The sequence below is a fragment of the Mesoplodon bidens genome (assembly GCF_964165515.1).
Source record: "Mesoplodon bidens genome assembly, chromosome: 1".
In the NCBI taxonomy this organism is placed as follows: Eukaryota; Metazoa; Chordata; class Mammalia; order Artiodactyla; family Ziphiidae; genus Mesoplodon; species Mesoplodon bidens.
In genome coordinates, this window is record NC_138176.1 from 115,408,016 (window position 1) to 115,427,457 (window position 19,442).

The 19,442-nt window shown below is 37.5% G+C and overlaps 1 protein-coding gene across 2 annotated transcripts in view; it reads left to right on the forward strand.

Annotated features, from left to right (window-relative positions):
- RYR2 (ryanodine receptor 2) overlaps window positions 1–19,442 on the forward strand; it is a 725,859-nt gene that overhangs the window by 566,710 nt on the left and 139,707 nt on the right. For both annotated transcript variants that reach the window (XM_081249359.1, XM_081249358.1), the window contains exons 61-63: window positions 2,839–2,903; window positions 5,250–5,371; window positions 12,219–12,268. In XM_081249359.1, the coding sequence (XP_081105485.1) occupies window positions 2,839–2,903; window positions 5,250–5,371; window positions 12,219–12,268 (237 nt within the window). The remainder of the gene's footprint in view (window positions 1–2,838; window positions 2,904–5,249; window positions 5,372–12,218; window positions 12,269–19,442) is intronic.

Below are 19,442 nucleotides of genomic sequence, written 5' to 3' on the forward strand. Positions count from 1 at the left end.
GAATACTTGATTATTCTCTTAGAGTAAAAGGAAAGACCTCTTCCCCATCTGGCTCAGTGCCATTTAAGTACAAAAAGAACTCCTTATTTTAAATCGAAGATTCAGAACAGATCATCAAGACAGCCTCCTCTCACTTCTCTTATTTTGTGTTTGTCCTCAGCATTGTTGAATTAAAATTCAAGTTGTCAGTTACTCACCTTTGTGTCAGATCCCCTCCAGCCACTGGTTGGTATTAGGATATAAAGAAGTAGAGTTTGGTCCTTTTTGAAAGGCAGTGTGCTCTGCTGGTGGTGATCTTCTTGTTTTCTTTTCCATTTTTAAGTTTCTCTTTCTGTTTTTGTTTTGGTTTTTTAACCCTCATTCTTTCTGTTTTCAGCCCCTTTCCTTGGGGCCCATAGTCCTAGATCCCTTAGTGATACATCAGCAACAAACCCCTCCTAACCAAGGACTCTTTTTGCTGCCGTTTTCTTAGGATTTATATTAGTTTTCAGCACAGCATCAGATTAAAGTTTATAGAAATTCGAGCTCTGGTATTTTCTTGTTCCTGGCCCCTGGATCCCAAATGTGATTAGAGATTTTCTACTTGAGCATCGTTCTCTTAAAGAACCTCCCTCTTTTTCCACCTGCCTCTTTAGCTACAGTACAAATGCTATATTTTTCCTCTCTTAACCATCTTTTTCATAAAGGCCAGTTATACAAACTAATCTGTAATATGCAGTCTCTTTGTAACTCATCCAACAATATATTTTTTTAAATATGATAGTCACCTTGACTAGTAGCCAAATTAGTCTGAATGAAATTTGACCAAAGAACAAGCATGAGGCCATGGTGAACTTTTGAAGCTTTTATGCACAAAGTTAAGTGTTGACATTTCTAATCCACATTCAAAAATATCTGTATGAGTAGCAGCTCTGGGATCCAGGCTTCTTTTTTGACGAGAGAGGAGAAGAGGGAATAAAGAGTGATCATTTGGAAAGGGAATAAGAAAATTTTTTGCTTACGTATGGGTAGCAGAAACAGAACTTTGAAGGGTAAAATGTGTTTAGGCTTTGCTTTATTCACATTATATTCAAGTTTCTGAATAAACCTCCTAGGACAGCGTTTGTGTGTAAGGAGTGGTGAGAAGCTAACTACAGGGCAGATTCACCCACTTCACACATTTCTTTCTTTCTATAGGATAGAGAAGTTATTATGAACAGAATTCTGGGGAGAAATAAGGTTAGATTAATATAGAGCCCAACAAAATTAGTTTTGTTTTTTTTTTTTTTACAACTGCTGATGTTACCTGTTCCTTTTTCAGGTGGCTTTGGCAAGGCAAATTATGTACAAGAACTCTGTCAAGAGGAGAAGCAGAGTTGAGATTGTCTACACAATCATTTGTTTTCATTTTTCATTATTACTAAAACCCAAAATTTCTGTAATACCTTCTTCTTTTATCTTACACTTTATTTCCTTTGCTACACATCTTTAATATATTCATTCTTAAACATAGACTCATGGTCATGGTAAGAATATGCCTATGCCTTTTTTGAATTTTTGTATTACATCACAGATCATATTCTCTCCAAATCTTTTCACATTTTATACAGAGGCATTTTTGTTAAAATATATAATGAAAGGAAAGATATTTCCTATTTAGTTCTTTGAAATATTAGCAGATTTAGATAGGTACAAATTTCTGTCTTAATAACGTTTATATGAGAAGGTCCCTTAGGTGGATCCAGCCATTCTGCATAATATGCTTGAGAGAGATTTAGTGCAAAAGTGATTTAAAAGAAATTGAAATTCGCAAGCATTGAAAAGCCATTATTTTCTTTTACTTATTCATGGGAAGAGCACTGTCTGATTTTACACAGTATTACCTAAGTTCTCTAAAAATTATCCTGAATTTATGCTTAAGATTTAATAAAGCGTATTTCAAATTGTTTTCATTTCTATGTGCAAAAGAACTTTTTCAAGCAAAAGTCAGTTTGATTCTTACAAAATATGGAAGCTCTGCTTACAGATTTTACTGAAACCTTATATCCAGTTCTGAAATTCTTAGCTCTCCAATCTGTTCTGCATAGCATCGTGGTTATTATAGTTTATTGCTACCTCTTCTATATGCATGAAATCTCCTTTATATGCATGAGGGAGGTAGGAAAGGCCACCTTCTAAGCTAAATGCATTCAGTCAATCAGTTCTTAACCTTGAACTCATTTTCTACACCATGGGGAAAATTCAGGGCTTTTTGCTTTGCTTATGGAAATTATCTTTTGACACTGGTGAACTTTTTTATTCTTTAGAAGAATGTTAATTTTCCAACCTAGTATTATAGTTGTAGTCCTCCCCTTCATCACAGGTGCCGGCTTCCTGAAATTTTTCCATTGGTATATTAATATTAAAGGCTGTAACTTGCAGTCACACCAAGAAGTCACTATCTTTATTTAGAGGTCCATGTTAAAATCTAACAAATTATGTTTGCTTATTTTCCACTCACTTTTCTCACCCCAGGGAGCTTCTTTCTTACTGAAAGAGAATGTGGGATTTTACTGCTAAAAATGTGGGATTTTTACTTTATTCCAGTTCCCTCCCTACATGTCAGTCAGATCTCAAAGCTACACCAGTATGTGTGTGCTTATAACCACATGTATGGGCTGTCTCAAGAGCTTTTTTATTTTGGTTTGGGTATGTTTTTAATCTTTTTTTAAATTGCACAACTGAAGTTAGCCTTTATATTTTTGTATTCAGTTTAGTGGGGTAACGCATTTAGCAATGTGTTCTAAACTTAGCATTTGGGGTGAATATCTTGCAATCTTTGAAGTGCAACGTGTACCTAAAAACTCTTCATGTCTACAGATGGTGGCAGCAGAAGCAAAGGCGAACATTTCCCTTACGAACAAGAAATCAAGTTCTTTGCTAAAGTACAGTATACAATCCGTCCTGTATTTCCTTCAATATGTTTGTTTACCAAATATACTCCTTAGATCGTTGCCTCTTTATGGAATGCACCTGTCTACAAATGTGAATTCTACTCTAACTAAATATTCTGTGGCATGAAAATTACTGCATGAATCATGTGGGCTAAATGTGCTCCCAGCACCTTTGGTCATGCTTTAACTCGCTCTGCTCTCCGTACCGTATTTCTCAAATGACTTTGTCCTCTGTGAAGTCTGACTCAAAGTTCTCTTTTTTGGCTTTATCATATGACATGAAGGAGAAACATTCTATTTCCTAACATTTGAATATTGTTCTGACTTAAAATTTTTCGATGAATATTTCTTTGTTAAAGAGGAAAAGCATGAGTTAATTTATCAGTGGGTTTGTTATAAGAACCTATACTATGGAATCCTTGTGGGACCTGAATCCTACTCAGAAGAGGAAAACTGAGGCTCAAAGAGGATCAATTGTTCATATTTAGAGTATATCCCATGATTTTTATTTATTCCGTTTAATACGAATTTATCAAGAATTTGCTGTGTGCACATTCCAGCCAGTACGGGAAGGAGTTGCAGAGTGTCCACATTGGGTCCATTCACGTACTCAGTGTTTACTCTGAGCCTCGTCTGTGCCATGCATTGAATTATGTCCTGGAGATTCACTATCACAAAGACAGAATGTCCTTAGGAAGCTTTCCTATTTACAATATCTTTTAGTTAACCTGAAGACCTAATGATTTCCGTCCATTTCCTCTCAAAGTACTTACATTTGGTGGTTATAGGTCATTTACAAAATGACATGTTATTTTGACTGATTAATATTTGGTTTCTATTATATGTTTTCAGAATTGTACCCTTCAAGGGAGATTTGTCTTTTCTTTCCACTCAGTATTGCACCCCAAATCTGTATCAGTCCTCTGAAGTTTGTCTTGGGCTGCACGTTGCTGGTTATCTTTTCTGCTAGGATGTAATCGCCCTTGAGAACCAGTGATCAGAAGTGCTGTATTCATGGCCTCTAATCACACTTTTAAAATACATTTTTGTATTTCATTGCCTGTGCACTCAGCGCCCCTAGTGATTTTGTTTGCAGATGCATGCCTAATGTGGCTTAATTTCTACTAAGTCTGTGATCATTCATTCACATATTTATTGAGTACCTATTATATGTCAATCACTAAGTTCAGGCAGTGTCACCACTTCCTAGGAAGATCACTAAAAGCTTTTGTATTCCTATTATTAAAAAATATACCTACCTTGTAGGGGAAAAAATGTATTTGGACAGGCTTGAGTCTAAATACTGGTAATGCCAGTTATTATTACTTTTTTCATTTATTTATTCAACAAATATTTATCTAGCGCTTGCTACAGGCTTGCAACAAGGTCCTAAGCGCTGGTGCATCAGTGGTAAATGAAACAGAACAAGCAGTAGTCATAGAGGCCAGGAGAGGGCTTTAATGGGAAATACCCAGAAATGTTTCTTTCTCTTGTGTGCCTTATAGACTCTTAGGGAGAGAGACTAACCCAAAAATCATACACATAAAATATAAAATTGCAAATGATGTTCAAAGACCAGAGGATACAGGGAGTTTATCTAGCTGACAGGCCAGCAAAGGCTTATCTGATGAAGTGCCACTGCACTGAGGCCTGCAGGAGGAGTGAAGTGAGTAGGTCATGGGGTGTGGGGAGAGCGTTTCAGACAGAGTGAGTGGCAGGTACAAAGCCTGTGGGCAGAGGAGGGGGAGGAATTGGCCAACAGCCATCAGGATTAGAGGGCAGAATTGGGAGGTGGGCTTTGACAGAGGCCAGGCAAGAGCTTTGTGCAGGTAGGTAAGTGGCAGTGTGAGTCTGAGTAAATCATTCACTTTCTACATCTCAATTTAATACCTGGAAATCAGGGATGATGGCACCTACCATACAGAGTGGTTACTGGGGGACATGAAATGATAGCATATCAGTTACAATCCTCAGACATAGTAGAGACTCAGTAGAAGGTCATCACTGATGATTATTGAACCTCTCAGGCACGGAACTGCATGATGTGAAAATATTAAGACTGTTTCATTTTCAGAAAATATTGAGACTAATTTCAAACCATTGAAAATTTGATGTGTTTTTTTATAATTACACACATGCACACACACACATAGGGACTGGAGACAGCAGGGTGAAACTTATGAGAGGCATACTTTGAAATGGTGCTGACTGGCATGGCTGTGGATATTGGGGACTTATTGCATGTGGACAGAACGCTGGCTGCTCTAACAACACAGCATTCATTCATGCCCCGGAAGAGTCCACTGTGTAGATCTGTTTTCTTTTCCTTTCTTTCAGGTTGTTCTTCCTTTAATTGATCAGTATTTCAAAAACCATCGTTTATACTTCTTATCTGCAGCAAGCAGACCTCTCTGTTCTGGAGGACATGCATCAAACAAAGAGAAAGAAATGGTGACTAGGTAAACAGCTTTAAAAAATAAAGACTATTGTTTAAGTGTATTTCCTTTTGAGAAAGAGCATCTCAGATTCTTGAAGTAGGATCATGCAAAGAGTTCCCACCCATGTTCCCTGGCCTCTGGCCCCTTGGAATCAAACACTAGGAGAAGGATGGTTTTGGCAAGTTAATACATGTGTTCTAGGTGTTGAATTTTCTTATATTTTACTGCTAAATGTAATGCTGAGTAGAAGGAACAAAATACCCAATACAGAATCCATAAGTAGAGGCTGGAGATGCATCAGTGTATTAGTATTTTTTGTTAAATGATACTTTTTAACATTGGATTCCTGAAAATGTATTCAAATCTAATGTTTTTGCCAGCCTGTATTTTTCAGCAGAATCTCATTTTCAGAAATTATAACTTTAAATTTTAAAAAATTATGAGCAATCTTGGGATAAAATGAAGTAAACATATATACTTTCTAAAGTTTTCTGCTCACACCAGTCAAGCCAGTATCCTAGCAGTGCTTTCTTATTTCTCTTTAAACCCAAGTATTCTTTGGAGATTTATTTGTGATTCTGCTGGGGATTTCAAGTTTGAGTCCTCAAAATTCTGCCAGAACTTAGTATACATGAGAATCAATTACTGAGAAAGTCTTCTTCTGTATTACATTGCACAGGGGTCCAAACCAAGCTTTTAGATTGTATTTGAAAAAAAAATTCTATAAAAATGAGTACCCTGTATAAAGTAGAATACAGACTTTCCTTGGTCATGACTGTTTTTAGTTATCTATTGCTGTTTAGTCACAAATTTAACATCTTAAAAGAATATGCATTTATCATTTCACAGTATCTATGGATCTGTCACCAGAGGCTTGCCTGGGAAACAAACCTCTTTTTTATTTTCTTAAGACTTTTTTTAGAGCAATTTTAGATTCATAGCATAGATTTGACTTTAATGTTATGTTGAATGGCAGTGCAGTATCAGCCTATTGGACAGGGTGAGATGACATTGAATATAGACTGTCCCCAGAGGGTAAAGAGGAAGTAAGATTCCTGTGGTGCATAGCACTGGGGGTGGGATCTTAAGCTCATCTCTTTACTCAAATTTATTGTCTAGTTGGTTGTCTACCAACAGATAGATAGCCAATCATGTGATGTAGGATTGCAGCAGCATTAAAAATGTTTCCAAACTTCTTCAAATAATAAGCTTCCTGTGAAGTTGATAAAATGCACGATAGTTAAAATAACAGAGAGTCCATTCCAGTGACTTACTTTGTTTCCACCAACTGTGTTACCAGAAGGAAAGGGAAGGAAGAGCTACTTTCCAAGATGCAAATAACCCCCTCCCCTTCCCCACTATGGCATGGCCTTCTTTCCGCCTTCCCTAGGAGAGAGAGAGACCCATCTTTCCTCATTTCACACGCGCACTCATCCACACCACTGGCCCCGTGTTCCCCTGTGGATGGTGAGTGTGCACAGTAGCTGGAAAATGCCAGAACACCAAGTTATCATTAAACACTATGGAACCAAGGCTACTGCAAAGTCTCCTAGTCTTTCCTGGCCAGTTAACCTTTTGTAACAGCAACTTTGTTCCTAGAGGGTGTTGTTAATTTAATCACATTCATTAACATAAATCAAAATACAGTTGGAGAATATAGGGAAAAAAATGAAAAAAAATTATGCAAGTTCTGCTCTTTCCCTTCCCCTTTTATTGTGTCTTGTTTTCGCCATTCATTTTTCAGTTTTACTCTAAGAACTGTTCACTAACTACAGAAGTAACTAACTCTCCTTTACCAACTATATCCCTCATAGAAGAAATCAGAAGAACATCACGATTCTGTGCTAGCCTCCGTTGATGTAGTTTTGGGGCCTTTAATAACACTGCCCCAGTTTTTAATGATTTCATCTTCAATTTTTTCCTTCACTTCTTGGAAAGAGGGTTGGTAAGTTTTACTTCTCCCACTAGCACTTCCGAAAAAGGGAATGTATGCCATTAAAATTTAATGTATGCCATTAAAATTCCAATGCACAGGAATGAGAGACATAACAACAGAAGTAACTGATTTCTTCACAGTACTTTAATGCCAAACATAGGTAGAATTTATCCTCAGAGAGAAAAAAATTAGAGTTGAAAAATGAATAAGGTGATGGTAAATAAATTATGGTACATGTTGTCCAGTCATTAAAATGATGATGGGTACAAATACATGATAACTTAGGAAAATCATCATTTAAAAAATAAAACATTTGTTCAAATAGTATTGATTTGGATTTTTTAAAAGAACCTAAATTTTTATGTATAGAAAAGTACTGGTGAGGAATAAATTTAATGTTAATGGTTGTTTTCTTTAGGTAGTGCATTGTAGATTTTATATTACTATTTTTATGTGTTTTCCAAGTTTTTAAAATGAAAAAATCTTACTTTAATAATCATAAAGATATGTTTTAAAACAACCAACATCACTATCACATTAACAAAAACAAATAATTTGTTTGGCATGTTGAAATGGAATCACTGAAATTTGTAAATCTCTGATTTCTTACTACTTAAGTTAAATATTCAACGAGTAAAATATGTAAAAAATACAACAAAACAGGTTTAAAAAAAAAACTGGCCCTGCTACTGTGAATAAACAAGCATACCTGCATACACATGATTAGCATTGCCATGATCGTTTTAATTTGTATTTAACAGTTGGGTGTAGCAGTAGTTATGTGGGTCTAAATTAATTTCTCCACAGTTAAAACCAGGTTGTTCCCATTAATTGTTTAGATACCTCCTGGTACTAGAAATTAGGTATCGAGCATTTCCTGTCTACAGTCAGTATTCTCCTGTCCACGGAGATGAGTTAGATGGCGTATCTGCACTCCAGGAGTATACATAGCAGTGGCTAAGTATATGGGAATAAATATCGTTCCAATAGCAGAAAGCTGAGCAGTGCTATAGGATTCAAAGTAAAGTAAGAACCCCTTAGATGGGTATGGATGGGCTGGAGATTTATGGAAGTCATGACATTCAGAGTTGATCTTAAAAAATATGTAGGTCAGAGATTAAGAAAAAGGTATATTTTTTAGATAACAACGTACAGCGTAGAAGCTGGTCATTTAGGAGAAATATAGGTTATATAGATTAATGATGGAACACTGTAATTGAGAGTAACTGTCAAAATATCTTTTTTCTTTTAATTCATTAGCACTAGGAAGCCATTGACACTTTTTATTATTTATTTATTTATTTATTTATTTGTGGTAAGCGGGCCTCTCACTGTTGTGGCCTCTCCCGCTGCGGAGCACAGGCTCCGGACATGCCCGCTCAGTGGCCATGGCTCATGGGCCCAGCTGCTCCGTGGCATGTGGGATCCTCCCAGACCGGGGCATGAACCCATGTCCCCTGCATCGGCAGGCGGACTCTCAACCACTGCACCACCAGGGAAGTCCCATTGACACTTTTTAAATAGAAGAATGAGGACAGTCTGGGAGCATAAGTAGGATTGATAAGAGTAGCATGGCTGGGAATCCATGGCAGGCATTAGGAGCTATGGCAGGGATGCAAGCTGTTGTAACAGAAGTGCTACTTCCAGTAGGTGGTGCTATCCGTGGGTTTGTTCAGCAAGTATTCTGAATGCCCCATGGGTACAAGGTGCTGTCCTAGGTCTGAGGATAAACACACAGATACAACAGCACAGTTCCCAACTTCAATGGGCTTAGAAGTATAGCTGAGGAGACACATACATATAGAGCTAACCATGAACTATGTTGTGATGAGTGTAAATGAGCCATATATAAAGTGCTGGGAGTGCACAGGAGATGTAAATGCAGAGAGGGGCTGCGTCTGAGAAACACGGACGAGGGAAAATAAGCATGCCTCGGTAATGAGTCCTATCTCAAGTAGAAAGGAGGAGGCCAACCTGGGGCTGAAGTTTCAGTGCTGAGTGGTTGGAACAATATTGGTCTCACTAGGGAAAACAAGAAACTTCAGAAGAACTAGTTTTGAGAAGAAGAGTTTAAATTTGGTTAAAGAGGTACGTATGGAAGGTTAAAGTACTAACAGGTCATTCAGCTGGAGATATCCAGCAGAAAGTGGGAAGTAGGTGTTTGGTGTTGGAGAGATCAGGGCAAGAAATGACATATTTGGGATAATCTATACCCATCTCCTGCTCGAAGCTCTGAAAGCAGATGAAACTAAGGGAGAATGGGAGAGAAGCTGAAAGGTCTGAACCAAAACTTGGAGAATTATTACATTTCCAGGGTTTTCAGAAGTGGATCTTTGAAGAATAGAGAGAACAAGTAATTAGAGAGGAAGTGGGAAGTAATACTGTAAAACAGAAAGCAGAGTTTCACAGATTTAAGTAGTTAATGATGCCAAGTACTGTGGAGAGCTCTCCAGGATGGAGATGGAAAAGGTTGTTATTAGATTTGCTACTTAGAGGGTATTGAGAACTTCAAGAGAGTGTTTTTCAGGAGAGCGATGAGGTGGAAAGCAAACTCACAAGGCAGTGAGTCAGGGAGGAAACTGCAGAATGAATTCTTAAGAATGTTAATAATGAAGGGATGTAGAGAAAGGGGATAATGGGATTATGGTAATTATCTTTAGAAAAACTACAGGCCAAAGTTTATAATAATCAAACCTTAGAGTCTGCACAGAAGCTACACCCTGAAAGAGGATGGCACAGGAAGGGAGAGAGATATGATTTGTCTTTTCTTAGGACCTAGCTTTCTATATACCTGTATGTCTCTCTGGTGGCACACCTGTTACTAATTAGGAGGAACACCTAGAGTTAGGAAGCGGCTGATATCATAAGAAGTCATTTTTTTCGGAGAGATTCTCCAACATAAATGTGCTCAGGATACAGAGCAGTTCTGTTTCCTATCACCTCAAAACACCCCGGGTCTAAATTAAAACATAATTCTAGTATTATAAATTCATAATTCAAATTCATAATAAATTAAAACATAATCCTAGTATTATAAATTCAACATCATCACAGAATGTTTCACTCTGGATACTAGAGAGTGTCAACGAGTAAGAGGTAAAAGATGTCACTTAAAATAGACTAGATTTCAAGAATCCAAAATGTGTACAGTTATAAGATGTAATCACTCTCTTTACATGGAAACAGATCCTTGTTAACACACAGAAAGCTCAGTGAATGAGGGCACCTGGAGAAAGTTGCTTTTGTTTTATTGTCTTTGTTCATTTCAATTATAGCCTAAAGATAAATAATGCCGCTTGGTGGGGGGGCTAATGTCTAATCTTATGTCTAACATCTACTTGAATAGATCATTGTTTGAAAAAAATTTATCACTGATAAGAGATTTCCCAAGACCTCAAAGTCACTTAAGCACTTGCGGATGAATGTTTTCTTGGAAAAGCTACCCCATGCCCTATATAATTAATTTTCACCAATACGTTATTTCACATTGTTACTGAAGTGAGAGATGATGGCCAAAACCTACTGTAATAAAAGTGGTCCACGTCACAAAGGCGATCCTGACTCCTTTCTCCCATTCTGCCATGAGCAGTTGCCATCATTGTATTCCATGGCATAGAGCCTGTCCCCCCAGTCCTGACGAGTGTACATCTGCACACTGCTGGTGATGGGAAAGCTTTGTAAGAGAGGATGGGGCAGTGAGGACATAGCTGTCATCACGATTGGGAAAGTCAAGCTGAGTGTGGGGGGTGCTGTACAAGTGGATTTTCAAGGTTAGAGCTTTGGTAAGTTCTGGCTGTGGACCACCGGTGCTCTCTGAGGGTTCAGGAGAGTGTTGGATAGAAGTGAAAAGAGTGTCAGCTGTAATATGGGAGGTTAAGTGTCCTGGTAGATATTTGCAGATGGCCCCTGGCTGGGAGGGGACTTCTTTGAGCTTGGGTTGGGAGTGGTGAAGGAACACCTGGTGTTAGAAAAGGCTTCTTGGAGTAAACATGTCTGAGCTGAATCCTGAGGGAATGTTTAGAAGGGATTGTAGCATGAAACTGAGTGTTCCTAAAAATAGGGCCCAGCAAGAAAGCCACCAGACTGCTTGGTGACAGACGTGACAGGACAAGAACGGGTATTGCCCAGGCTCTGGGTTGTGATCCAAGCATTAGTGCATACCAATGCCATCATGTTGAGTGCTGGGCCCCCTTATTTGGAATCTCCCATTGGTGACCACCAGGAAGGACATGAAGACCCAGGAACTTAGTCTAGAGGAAATAAATGTTCAACTCATGAATTACCATTAGAAGCCCTTTAAGTTATCACATCTGTAACGTTTTTCTCTGAGGGATTATCAGTTGTTTAAATTCTCTCTCTAGTTCATTGTGTTCAGATTCACTGGATGCTTTGGTATATGTGTAAGGGGTGTGGTCAAGGTCAGGGAGAAGGAAAGGTCAAATGATAAAACATACTAAAAGTAAACATTTTATGCCCAAAGCACCATACTTCCATTGTTAAATAATGTCCATAACAACAACAACAAATTTCTAGAACTTCAGTAGTACTTTGGGGCAAATAAAATTAAATTTTTCTCCTTGTGGTTTTCTAGTAGTTATATTCTGATGGGGTTCATATAGATTGCTTTTATATTAATTAGCTTTGCTTTCAATTTTTTTTTGGTTCCTTATAATATGTGCTTTTTTAACCATGTTTGTTAAAGATATGCACTCAAAGACTCTTTCTTTAATATCTTTACTCCACATTCTGCTCAGAGAATTGATTCTTTCTGCGTGACATCATGTTGCTTTTTTCCGGCTCATATATCAGCTGTTTATTTTTCTTTTTTTCTTCTTCTTTTTTTTTTGTTTTATTTTAATTAAATTTCTCCCTGTCTTTTCTACCTTCCCTTCCCCTTTTCCCTTTTCTCTTTTGTTTTTCTTTTGTCTTCAGCCTATTCTGCAAACTTGGAGTTCTTGTCAGGCATAGGATTTCACTGTTTGGTAAGGAGACCCTTGAACAAATACTGGCATGGCCATCACTTGGTTTTCTTTGCCATTTTTGCACTGTGTTGTGTACTGCTATGTTGCATGAATGCATGTTTGCATGGCTGCATGCATGGTTGTCATAGGCCAAGTTAAGGTCCTCAAGGTTGTTTATAAGTAGCATTACCTATGGTGAAATTGAAGATTGTAACTTTATATACTAGTCCAAAGCACACTTGAAAATCAAAAGGTTATATTATTAAAGGTCAAATGAATGAAAATGGCAGCTTCTGCCATATTTTATTTCAGAGGGGTGAAGCAAAACTGGGCCTCTGAATTTGTGTTTGGTTATCTCTTATAGATAAAGTAATGAGCTGTTATACACGAACAATTTTTAACTGTACTTTTTTAATGCTCTTGACTACAGATTTGCATGTCGACTGTATTCCAGATATTGGAGCTTCATAGTAGAGACAGTGAAGCCTGGATTTGGCAAAAGCGACTTTTCTAGCACCCCTCACCCCATAATAGTCAGTTTTTGTTCATTTCTGAGAATTCACGTAGCTGAAATTCATGTTCCCAAACACTTGCTTTCGAAGAGCCTTGCAGGGTGGTCACTCACTTTCCACAGACTCTCCTTGCCATGGGGCTTTAAGACTTTATAGCAGTCGGCAGAATTTATGTTGTACGCTTTCCTGCATCTGGCTTCGTAACTGCCAAAGCAAATTTTAGCTCAATGCTCTATAGGTTTTGAGACAGCGTTAGGGTGACTTCAGTAAGAAAACATTGAGTGTACTGATAGAGATGTTATAAGTCCCCTTCCATTCACAGGAAAACCTAAGGATTAAGTCATTTCTATAAAAGCCACAGTGGATAAGCTGAGAACTAGGTACATGTACGTGTGTGTATATATATGCAAATAACTTTTACATTCTTTACATTTTTTGAGAAATGATAGTTTATGGATATGACTACTTAATGCTATATTTGCTTTCTAATATTATTATATCCAGTATTTGGGTGTTTTTAAGATATATTTCTCATAAATTGCCTGAGTTTTTGCATTAAAGTTTCAGTTATCCAAAATTAACGGGGAAATTGTCTTCAGAAAGCTCTCCTAAGTTGACTGGCTTTTGTTTGACTTCTCTTCATAATAGAAAAATTTCTATGAAAATTGTTCAGACAGAGCTTTTGTATACTCTTTAACCTTCTCAAGATAGGGGAAGGCTCTGATGGGGACCCAAAATAATAATACTTTCTGTTGTGCTCTCTCTCGCTTCTTACATATTTTAACTTCTTGGTTTCCCATGTTACGTTTTGCTATAATTTTATTTTTAAATTTTTTTTTTTTTTTCCTTTTTGCGGTATGCGGGCCTCTCACTCCTGTGGCCTCTCCCGTTGCGGAGCACAGGCTCCGGACGCGCAGGCCCAGCGGCCATGGCTCACGGGCCCAGCCGCTCCGCGGCATATGGGATCCTCCCAGACCGGGGCACGAACCCGTATCCCCTGCATCGGCAGGCGGACTCTCAACCACTGCGCCACCAGGGAGGCCCTATTTTTAAATTTTTTGAGGCATTCCATATATACGGCAGAGTACACAGATCTTGAGAACAGCTTGATGACATAGCTTGATGAAATTTTACATGTATCTGCCCATTTTCTCAGGTCGAGACATAGAACATTTTCAGCATCCCAGAAGCCTGCCTTGTGCCATTTTGCAATTTATAACCCTCTGTAAAGGAACTATATGTAAACTAATCTACTGGTCTACTAGTGTAGACTTCCATTACCATGTATTAATTTTACGTGTTGTTTAATCTCTCTTTTCCCTTTGAATATATTAAGGGTTCAGTAGTTGAAGATAAATGGATAATATAACTTGTCATACCAGTCAGAGGAGAAGAACTGGATTTTAACATTCATTCTGTCTCTCTGTGATTCTTGTATTTCATTTAGGCATTGCATGTTAAATCCCTTTGCCTTTAAATACTATTATTTTTATTTTTAACAGGAATTTATTGGGGAGCTACTATGTATCTTTATCTCAAAGGCATATTTTAATGCAGTCTTTATATTATTCTAGTGTCTTATTATTGTTTCAAATTTGCTTAGGCATTTGCCTGTAAAACAATACAGACTTCAAGAAGCTTTTATTAATCAAACATACTCTAATACAGACTTGTCAAAGTGTTAACATGTTAAGTCTTAGACACGTAAACTTTACATGTTACAGTTACAGCGTGGTTTTAGATGTTAACATGATGTCCTGGAGAGAATAATGGACTTTGAATCAGAAAACCTATATGTAAGTCCTCTATTTGCAACTAAACCAGCTGAATGATTTGGACAAGGGACTTAACTTCTCTGAATCTTTGTTTTTTGGTTTGTTTGTTTTTTTTTCATTTTTAAACTAGATTAAAATAACTACTAACTTTAGAGATTTATTGCATGTATAAAATCTCATATGACATGATGAATGTTGAAGTGCTATGTAAACTGTAACAGTACAGCTTTCAAATCTAAGGTATTCTTAGCTTTATTTGTACAGCTTTTATTTAGATAAATCAAATTACATACACACTAAACTAGGGAACTTGGTTATTTAAAATACATGTGCCATGAAGCCTTTATAATCTAGCCATTTCCAGATCGAAGCAGAAGTTGTATAATCCAAGTATTTACTTTTTGATATATCAATTATACCGTTGTGGATTTTCCTGAAGAGAGAGAGCATATATACAGTGGTCTTTTGTAAATATATAGACATATTAATCTCTTACTTTTTCTTTCACCCTATCTTTACATTATATATATTTTTTCTGTATTCTGGCAGACATTAACTGATGATCAAAATGTTTTTCCTGTGCTTAGTTCAAAAAATTGTTTCATGATCTAGCCTAAGAATAAAGTAAGACAGAAGTGAAAGTTGAGGTTAACAAAGAAATACTTGGGCTTCCTGTCAAGGAGCAAAAATACAGAAAGAGATACATTAACCTGAAACATGTCAGCAAGGTGGGATTGGAGACAAGAGGGAAGCATTAAAATAAACCAGAAGTCAAAACTCTTGTCCTGGTGGTGGTCATTGTGGGGAGATGAGTTTGATCAGTAATGGAATATTTATTCCAAGGTGTCTGCCAGATTGTAGCTGTTCAGAAATTTTTCTGATATGTAAAGTGAGGATTCCCCAAACTTGAACTTCTATATTTATGTATATCTTTTATCTACTTTAAAATATTTTCTATAGTTGAAGCACACTAAGAATTAAAGAGAGATGTCATATTTTTATTCCTCATATATTCTTTTGAAGGTGTGTAAACCATTTCCTTTTATCTTAGAAAAAGGTAAGGTTTTAAAAAAGGGGGAACAAGCCATATTCCCTACAGAACAGTAATTCTGGGGTATCAAAATACTTTATAGAAAAAATTAGTAAGGAAAATAGCATCTATTTTATATTAGGCTTCCCCTTTTTTTTTTTTTTTTTTTTTGCGGTACGCGGGCCTCTCACTGTTGTGGCCTCTCCCGTTGCGGAGCACAGGCTCCGGATGCGCAGGCTCAGCGGCCATGGCTCATGGGCCCGGCCGCTCTGCGGCATGTGGGATCTTCCCAGACCGGGGCACGAACCCGCGTCCCCTGCATCGGCAGGCGGACTCCCAACCACTGCGTCACCAGGGAAGCCCTAGGCTTCCCTTTTGACTTCTGAAATGCTTGTGATTGAAAGTTGGTGCATACTTGTATTTTGGAAAATCAGGACGGGGTAAGACGCAGGCAGGTTGACAAGGAATAAGGATCCCATTTACCGTTTTCAAGGACACATTATTGACTAACGAAATATTGTTTTTAATCCTACCATTTTTGCCCACTTATGCTAAGTGAAAATTCTGTCTCTCTAACTGCCTAATTTTAAAGCATTTAGAGGATACTTAAGTCCTACTATTACAGCCTATTTTTAGACTTTCAGTCATTTGTAGGGGAAAGAGAATCTGGTAACCAGAACTCCAGCAGGGATAGTGATGGTGGCACAAGTGTGTGTGTATCAAGACTTCTTAACGGCTTTCTTTTTACATGTGAAAATGAATCGAATGCCTTAATGACATTCATTTTGTGCATTCTTTCAGTAACCAGTTTTGTGTCTGCTGTGTGTAGACATTCTCTTAGCCTGTGAGGATAGAAAAGCGCAGATTTCTTTCCCTCTCTGCCGCTACCACCCCACGCCAATCTACAGGTGTCTCTTACCTGTATGCCTCCACAAACGTACTCACCCTTCTCTTAGAATTCCCTCTTGCCCTTCTAAACTGTGCTCCAAAGCAATCATATCTCTCCCCCTCCCCAACCAAAAACCAAAACAGAGCAACAAAATGGTCTCATCACTGAATACACTCCTGTGTAGCCAGTGGCTTCCCATTTCTCTGTAATAAAGATCAGAATTCTTCATCTGGCCACATAGTGTTTGATAGTCTGTCCCCTGTGTACCCCTGCATCCTCATTTCCCAGCATGCTCTGGCTTCCTCATGATGCCTCAGCTTAAGTGGCCTTCTCTCTCTGCTTCGTGAAAATGTATTCCTTTCTGCCCAGGGCCTTTGCACATGCTGTAATTACTGACAGAGATGGGATCCCCTACACCACATGCCCCTCTCCACTCCCTCACACCCACAATGGGGTTAAGTACTAATCCTTCAGATTTCAACCCAAATAGTATTCTCTCAGGAAGACCATCCCCAACCTCCCTGATTATACTCTCTCCTTCTACTTTTATAACTTTCTCATAGCTCTGCATACTTTTCCTTCATCTCACTGATGATGTTACTAGATTAACTTCTTTCTCTGGCCCAAAACTCAGCCCTTCAAGGGCTTATTTTTGTATCCTCAGAGCCCAGCAGGAAGTGTGGTGCGTAGTGGCTCTTTTATAAATATCTCATGACTGAATTAATCAACCAACCAGGTCCTACCTTTAAGAAGTCTATAGTCTAACAGAGAAGATAGATAAGTCAGCAGATGCTTACTACAATGAGATGAGTGCTATCAATTTGGAATTTTCTTACATTCATGAATAACCCAGACTTTACATTTTTTTCCTTGAGAATATTAGGAAAAATATAATATCCACTTATCTCATAGTTTATGAGAATCACATTTAAAAAAAATTCCTTAAGTGGTCCATGAAAACACTTAGGGCACTTAACATTGAAAAGGAAGTAACACATGATTAATGACTTTTCAGACAATCATTAAACTCTACCAACAATGATACTTTCAGTTCGAGGAACTATTTGAGAAGGCTGGCACAAAATAGTTATCATTTAGAGGCCTTTTCTACTTATCTGTTTTCTGGTGAGTTTTTTTTGTTTTTTGATTTTTAATTAAAAAAAATTTTAGTTTTTATTTTTTTAACATCTTTATTGGAGTATAATTGCTTTACAATGGTGTGTTAGTTTCTGCTTTATACGTGAATCCGTTATACATATACATATGTCCCCATATCTCTTCCCTCTTGCATCTCCCTCCCTCCCACCCTCCCTATCCCACCCCTCTAGGTGGTCACGAAGCACCGAGCTGATCTCCCTATGCTATGCAGCTGCTTCCCACTAGCTATCTGTTTTACATTTGGTAGTGTATATATGTCCATGCCACTCTCTCACTTTGTCCCAGCTTACCCTTCCCTCTCCCCATATCCTCAAGCCCATTCTCTAGTAGGTCTGCATCTTTATTCCCATCTTTCCCCTAGGTTCTTCATGACCTTTTTTTTTTTTAGATTCCATATATGTGTGTGATCATACGGTATTTGTTTTTCTCTTTTTCTGACTTACTTCACTCAGTATGACAGACTCTAGCTCCATCCACCTCACTACAAATAACTCAGTTTCATTCCTTTTTATGGCTGAGTAATATTCCATTGTATATATGTACCACATCTTCTTTATCCGTTCATCTGTTGATAGACACTTAGGTTGCTTCCATGTCCTGGCTATTGTAAATAGAGCTGCAATGAACATTTTGGTAGAGGCATTTTCTACTTTCCTGTTTTCTGGTGAGTTTTTAACATATTAGCAAGACAGTTAATTGTCTAGAGACACCCAGATTTACTGGAGAATTTCCAAATTTGATGACAGATAGATTCCTAGGAATGCCTGGAATAAAGCAAGCATTTTGCAACATTATGAGCATCGAACTCCAACATTCCTTCTGGTTGACCTCAATGACCCTAGAACATCACTAATACATCTCCCACATTAGTTTCAGGGATACTGGACGAGTATTATCATGTGCTTAAATGAAACAATAGGTCTTGTTAAAGTATTTGTTTTTTCCTCTAGGCGAGTATGAATGATTAAACTGGTACCTAAATCTTAATGTTAATTTTAAAAGAGTTTTAATAGTAAATAAAGTAATATAGTGAATTCTATCAATTGGTATCTCTCCCTGATTAAAAAATCAGTGGAATAAGTTTATGTTGATCCTTCTGTTATCCCCGACCCCAAACCCCCTTTATGTGTTTAAATGAGGGGCTATCTTGTATCAGGAGATATTAGAAAATTAGTACAGTCATCCCTCCTTATCCGCAGGCCCTGCATCCATGGATTTAACCAATCGGGGACCAAAAATATATTTTTTTAAATTCCAGAAAGTTCCAAAAAACAACACTTGAAATCTCCATCCTTCAAAAATACGTGCATAGCATTTACTTTGTATTATGTATTTTAAGTAATCTAGAGATGATTTAAAGTGTAAAGGAGGATGTGTGTAGGTTATATGCAAATACTATGCCATTTTATACAAGGGACTTGAGCATCCTTGGATTCTTGGTGTTGGGGGAGGGTCTTGGAATCAATCCCCTGTGGATACTGAGGAATGACTGTATGTGTTTGTATTATCCCTAAAAAGGTTCAGATTGTGCTTGTGCTTGTTTAATAGGACACATATAATGAAAGGAAAGTCATTTTAAGCACTAAGACTTTCTGAGGATAGTGCATATGTGAGAACTGACTGTGTCACTATTTTGAGAATGTCATGGTTTAAATTTAAAAAGTAGCACAATCTGTTAGAAAATTATATATAACTTTATGTCAGTAAACCTGAAGGTTAAATAAAATGGATGATAGTCAAGGAAAATAGGAAAAATAAGTAGCACAATCTGCTACTTTAAAAAAATTTTGTTTTATATTGGAGTATAGTTGATTAACAATGTTGTGTTAGT